At 39.3% G+C, this 6844-nt stretch overlaps 1 protein-coding gene across 1 annotated transcript; it reads right to left on the bottom strand.

Annotated features, from left to right (window-relative positions):
• Positions 1-5454: 5454 nt before the first annotated feature.
• On the bottom strand, positions 5455-6611 carry LOC144302855 (monocarboxylate transporter 1-like; the record flags this gene model as incomplete). The annotated part of the gene is given in 2 exon segments (XM_077880414.1): positions 5455-6550; positions 6589-6611. Coding segments are annotated over 2 exon segments (1119 nt in total), but the record flags the coding sequence as incomplete, so codon positions are not given.
• Positions 6612-6844: the final 233 nt, after the last annotated feature.

Here is a 6844-nt window from a genome sequence, read left to right as displayed (position 1 = left end):
TTCTGGCACCTAGATGTATAGTGGAAGGGGCGGGGGCAGAAAGGATAATTTGTGTGGCCTGTATTAGAAACATGAGCAGTACAAATAAAGCAAGTCAAATAAATCACTAAGTTATTTGAGATTTAGTTTCTTCTTCTGAAGAAATAGAACACAAATCCTCATTCTACACATTCTATATCTTGCTTGTTATCATATTTATATCTTCTTAAGACATCTAACACTCTCCCTTTTGAATTAAAATTATTTGGGGAGACAGAGTCAGATTTGGATACTAGTACTTTTGCTTTCTAGTTGAGTGAACTTGGCAGGTTTTTAATTTCTTTTAAAGATTCTCAAGTGAAAACAGAGGGATAAACTAACAAGAATAAAGTTGTTAAGAAATTACATGAGAAAATATCTACAAAATGTTTCACATAGGGCCTCAATATAGTTTAATCAATCAATAAATGGTAACTATTTTTTTGGCCTTATGTGATATTATCAAGCCATACAATGCTGTATTCCCCAGACATGTCTCCTACAATAATGTGCACATATTAAGTGCTCAAAGCATATTAGCTGAATCAATGGACAAATGGATATAAGGTAATTTATATTAAAGTGCTGTGAAGTTGACAAAGTGTTATAGAATTTTAAGAGGTTAGTACTAATAGTAATAATTAATAAGTAATAATAGGTAACACCACTGAGTCTTTGATTCTGGCTCAGCTTTGAGAACTGCACTGCAAGAAATGTTTGATGCCTAACCTTTTTCATCAAAAAATTCAAAGAGAGAGATACTGTCTACAGAACAGCAACATCTACTGATCAACGGAAAATGTTTCATTCATTCCACTTTGCTCAATAAAAATTCCCTATCTTCCTCCAAAGACTTTTTACTAAATTTCTTTCACTGCACCTATATTAAGTTTTATTTAAATCTGACAGAGACTGCCCCTTTACCCCCACAAAAATGGTTTTTGTTTGTCTCTCCCTCTCAGAGTGGGGTTCGGTGGGTCATAGCCAAGGTGGTAACCCCAGAGTCCTGAGGGATGCAAACTCCAAATTCCCTGAACTGCCTTTTGAGTGATGATGGCTCTTGGGTCTCCAGAAATCACTTGTCTCTACACTAGAAATAGAAGGGGAAGGTTAAAGGGTAGGAGGGTAGAAAATGAGCCCCCAATGCTGAGTCAACCTTCTTGAAAGAACTTTCCAAAGCTCTCTGCAATGAATTTTACCTACCCTGGGTGCACGAAGAAGCAGGGGAATGCCACTTTTAGCAGGACACATTGTTGCTTGAATGCAATTAGGGTTCTGTTACTCAGGAGAAAGAAGAGAATGGATATTAGGCAAATAATGAGCATTGTTTGCCATTGACCTCTCTACTTTTCCCTTTCATCTTCATCTTTTAAGTCCTGCTTTGTTACCCAATCAGCAACTCCTTGAATGCTCTATAATATGAATATTTTCTTTCTGTGTGTGCCTTTTTCACTATTTCACAAATCCACTGCTTTCTCTTTTATGTTATCCACACACTCTTTTTTCAGTTCTTATATTGGTTGCTTACTCACCCTAAAGTTCTTTGTACATTTTATTTTTATTCAATTATCAACTTCTCATACTATCCACTATTTTCTTTCTCTGTTGTCCAGCTCTGCTCTTTGACTCCACAATCATTGACTTTATGCATTTTTCTACATTTAATCCAGATGCTTTCAGAGCCTTTGATCTTTTGTAATCTAGAAAACATTAGTTTGTAATATGATGTCTGGTATTTGCTTCAGAATAACTCAGTGTTGGAAGAGGGGGGAAAGTCAGTGGTGTACAAATGAAACAAGATTAGCCATCTGTAGGGGATCTCTGGTGGAGATCCCTCAGTGGTTGAGCCCTTGCCTTTGGCCCAGGGCGTGATCCTGGAGTCCCGGGATCGAGTCCCACGTTGGGCTCCCTGCAAGGTGCCTGCTTCTCCCTCTGCCTGTGTCTCTGCCTTCTCTTTCTCTCTCTTTCTGTGTGTCTCTTGTAATAAATAAATAAAATCTTAAAAAGAAAAAGATTAGCCGTCTGTTAAGATTATTGAAACTGGGTGATGAATATGTGGGGATACATTATATCATTACTTCTAATCTTGTGGATGTTTTACAAAGTATATAATAAAAATTAAAGAAAGAAATGATTGCTTGAATCTCGATTTTGCAGACTCTCAAAGTATAAAGTCATCCCCAAAATTTCTTCAGAAAATTTTGGGAGGCTTACACTGTGTTGGCCACTTCCACTTTGGGGATTTTTTTCTCACATTGGTGGCGCTCTGCTATCCACATCTTCTCATATATAACTGTCTTTTCAGCAAATTACAAACACACATGCATATTCCTTTCACACAAAGTAATTTGAATAAGGTAGCCCTTATGAAGTGCTATTGGCCCTATGCAGGGTTTCTATCACATATTGCATAGGTATGTAAAATAATACCTTTCTCTTCTTTCCTTTGAGCTATGTGTGGCCTTTTAACTTAGTTTCCTTGAGATATAAACAGAAGTTTTGTGCAATTCCCTGCTCCTCTACCCTTGTTTTTTCCCCTGCTAATTGAAATACAGACCTAAATTTCAGAGCCTGGCCAGCCATCATGGACCGTGAGGCAAAGCTGTTAGATGGCAAAGTGACAGGGTAGAAAGAGCCTGGGTCCCAGAAAACCGGAGGCTACCATGTCAGGCCTGGACTGTCTTCCTTTGGTTTTGTTTATGAAGGCAAGGGGAGTAAACATCTATCTTATTTAAGCCATTGTTGTGTTATATGTGTTTTTTCTATTACGTGCTGCCAAACCTAATCCTATTTGATATACTTACCAAGGAATTTTCTTTTTTTTTTTCTAAACAAATGCATTTCCGAGCCTAAGAGAAATTCTACTGCCAGATATTAATAACTCTTTTCCTCCACCTTATTACACCTAATTCCTATAACCATTCCCAGGTCCAGTGATAGACCCTTTCTTCTCTCCTTGACTTGTTATTGTCTAAATACAAATGCATTGCAATGGTCATCTCTAAGTGGTTTAAATATTAATTTAAAAGAAGAATATGTTGACTCTTTCAGTTGTCTATTGTTGCTAACAATTCACTTCAAAACTTAGTAGCTGAAAATAGCAATGTGTCATTTTTTTTCTCACAAGTATGTGGGTTTACTGGGATCAATTGGATAGGTTCTTCTGTTCCACACAATATAGCTGAGGTTCCTCAGGGAGGTATATTCAGCTGGAAGATCTGTTGTGGCTGAAACGTTGACCATGGCTTCTTACCTTTAGGGCTTCCCTCCATCTGGCCTTGCATTATTTTGTTGTCTAGCCTAAGCATCTTCACAGCATAATGGCTGACATCCAAAAAGGGAGATTCTGAGGGGACAAGCCCTAAAGTGCAAGTACTTATTAAACTTCTCCTTTCATAATTCTTGCTAATTTCCAATTAATTTCAAACCTGCAGATGAGGAAACTGAGTACAGGGAGTTTTAATGATTTATCCAGAGTCATGGATTTGGTCAGTGGCAAAGTCAGGTTTTAAAACTGGTTATGCTGACTCCACACCATAAGATGCAATTATGGCTGGGACCGCAGAGTTTGGAACATGATTATTGTCTATTTTACATATGTAAGCTTTGGCTCTCCAATTATTTCCAATTAGAAAATCTAAAGGCAGCATATTATGCAGCTTTTCAGGGTAAAATCATGAGTGTGTTTTGAAATTTATAAAACATCGCACATCCAAAAAAAAAAAAAATCACACAAATGCTAAAATGTGAGAGCTGCTTTATCTTAGTGTATCCTCCATAGTGCTGGCTGAGAGTTGCTGTGTTACACATTAGTTGCACACAGTGTGACTAAATGCTGTGTCCTCTGGAGCAAGGCTGGTGCATGGCTAACTTCTGGAGGGATGGGGGGCATGGGAGAAGGGCTATGTCTTTCTCATGTCAGTTGAATTTCCAGGCATCACTCTGCTTCCCTCAGAGTTCAGACTCATTCTTGCAACAAATGCAGAAAATATACAGAAACCCTTAGATGACCGGTTGAGTTCGCATGAAATCATCACCGTGTGTCATCACTAGCAAAGAAGTCTGAAGGGAACACATGGGGCACCTTTAGCATTTTTAATGATGTCCACTTCAGTTCATATGCCAAGGATGCAATGAATTCAAGTCAGTTATCTTAGGAAATGCTTGGAGTCCAAAATGCACTGCAGTATAATTTATTTTGCAGGAATATCACAAAATGCTTCACAGGTAATTATGTTTGATGTAGAAAAACACAAATTCTGAATGTGAAAATTTGTTACGCAGGTTGCATTTAGAAAAGAGGTAGGTAAGGTTAAGGCAGATTGCAAAGACTAGGGAAATAAAATTTTCAAATAATAGGATTCTGAGAGTCTTGTTTAATTAAAGGAGTGATGGGGTAAGTTTTAAAAGGGCTTAAAAGTGAGAAGGGATTCCTGTAGGGAATCAGGTTCCTCGTGTCCTTTGGTGTAAAACCTACTAACTATACTTAATTAAAGTAAGGGTAATTACATTAACATATTTAATATCTTTTGTTTCTTGTGTACCACTTTGGTCGTCTGTGCAAAGTGACATGCCCTCCCCTGCCATCTCCTACTCTCTTTCATGCTTGCCCTACTCCAGCCACATTGGTGTCCTTGGTGTTCTTCACACACACCAGGCCCACTCCTGTTTCCTATGCCTGTAACATCTTTCCTTCAGCTGTATGCACAGCTAACTTTTTACCTCTTTCAAATCTTTGCTTAAATTTCACCTTCTCTATAAGGCCCTATTTAAAAGTGCACCCACCCCCAATCTCAGTATTTCCCAATATCTTTCATCTGCTCTGCTCTTTTTTAGATCAAAATCACCTTCTAATAGCATAGTTTACTGTCCACTTTATTGTTTAGCTCCATTTCTGCCTTGTCTGCCTAGAAAGCCCTACAATGGCTTGAAAGCTTTTCAAGTCTATTAAATGCTTATCTCAAGATTAAAAAAAAATTGGGGGGGGGGTACAAAATGGTGGTTTTATTAAAGCATGGGGACAGGACCCATGGGCAGAAAGAGCTGCACCTGGGTTGTGAGGGGTGGCTGATTATATACTTGGGAGTTGGAAAGATCAGAAAAAGGAAGGTTTTCAAAAAAACTTTCCTATGCTAAAGAGGACCTACAAGATACTGGAGGCCTTGCCATAATCAAGTTAAGGTTGTTTTTCTCTCTAGCAAGACATTCACATTAAGACAGTTGGGAGCTCCCTGGAGGAATGTTACGTATATCCCACCCAGGAGAGGTAAGGTTGGGGGTATCAGCTCATGCTTGTCCTCAGCTAGCCTTCTGCCCCCTCATCAGTATGACTTCCACACAGATGTCCACTGGCTGTGGTGAGCAGCACTAACAGAACATGATTCAGTAGAATTTTTAAGGTATTTTTGGTTCAAAGCTCCTCTGGTTATCCATGATTCAGATGAGATGTTTCTTCTCTTTAGGGCCGCATAGGCCTCTCTATTCTATAGATTCTGCTGCTTTAATAACTTCTCTTGGCTTCTTCTCTTGCTGCTTCTCTGCTTTCTGCTCTTTTGCCACAAGTTGATAATTGATGCCCATGCTAATGAAGAGATAGATGCCTGCAATAATTAGGATCATGCCACATGCCCAGTAGGCGTATTTGTAGTCTCTATAGATGTCATTCAGACGACCTAAAAGTGGTGGCCCCAGGAGGACAGGACAGCATTCCACAATGGTCAGCAATCCCACGGCACTGGAGAACCTCTGGGATTCAATGAGGTCCATCAGTGTTTCAAATAACACCAAACTGAGCCATCCAAATGCAAATCCAAGGAAGCCCACATAGACACAGAACCCAGTGTAGCTAGAGGATAAAGGTGCTAGTAGATGACACACTCCACTTGCAACAATAGAAGCTGCAAAAAAATACTGAACTCGAGGTCTTATCCACTTGGTGTTGGCTGCAAGTCCCATAGAAGGTCTGGCTATAATATTGAGAAAAGACAGAATAGAAAGAAGGAAGGCAGACTTCTCACTAGAGTAATGTTGACTCTTGGCATAACTATTAAGAAAGACTAAAGGAGTAGCCAGCCCAAAAACCATGATCACATTCCCAGAGAGGTATTGTAGAAAGCCTCTGTGGCTAAACAGGGATAAGTCCAACTGTTTCTCAACTGTTTGAAAAACCAATGGTTTCTCTTCTTTAGGGTTTCTGCCATTAAAGTCTGTATTTGTATCACCTGTTCCCTTTTTCTCGTCAGATTTTCCAGCTTCCTGAAGGGATACTTTAGACCTATCTTTCCCTGCACTGTTTGGTGGCAGCCCTATTGGTCGCATCAGGGCTCCAGCTACACAGTAGTTTAGTAGGAGGCCCCCAAGAATTAGAAAGCTTCCTCTCCAGCCAAAGATATCAAAGAGAGCCTGATTGAGGGGAGCCAGAGTAGAGGGGAACACAGGGCTGCCTGCCATGACCAGTCCATTAGCCAGTGGTCGCCTCGTATAGAAATACTTGCCAATAATGGTCAAAGCTGGATTCAAGTGGGAGGCAATGTACTAGGCTCTTGAGATAAGTTGATAAGCCCAAGACCTCCAATGAATCCAATGAATCCAATATACAAGTAAAGTTAAAGGTAACACAGAAGATGCTCAATAAATACTGGTTGAATAAACAGTAAAGCTCTCAATTGTGCAATGTCTATTCTTAAATAAGCCTTTTGTGACACCTTAATGTTTAGACTTCACATTGCCATGTGGTTATAATAGAGCATCATGCTTAATGTCATGAGAAATGAAGAGCGAGTTGTATGAAAAAAAAGAAATTGAAGAAAGGATCTGAACCAAAAGA

Source organism: Canis aureus, chromosome 32 (assembly GCF_053574225.1).
Source record: "Canis aureus isolate CA01 chromosome 32, VMU_Caureus_v.1.0, whole genome shotgun sequence".
Classification (NCBI taxonomy): Eukaryota; Metazoa; Chordata; class Mammalia; order Carnivora; family Canidae; genus Canis; species Canis aureus.
Note: the sequence above shows the minus strand (reverse complement) of the source record. Positions and strands in the feature narration are given on the sequence as shown.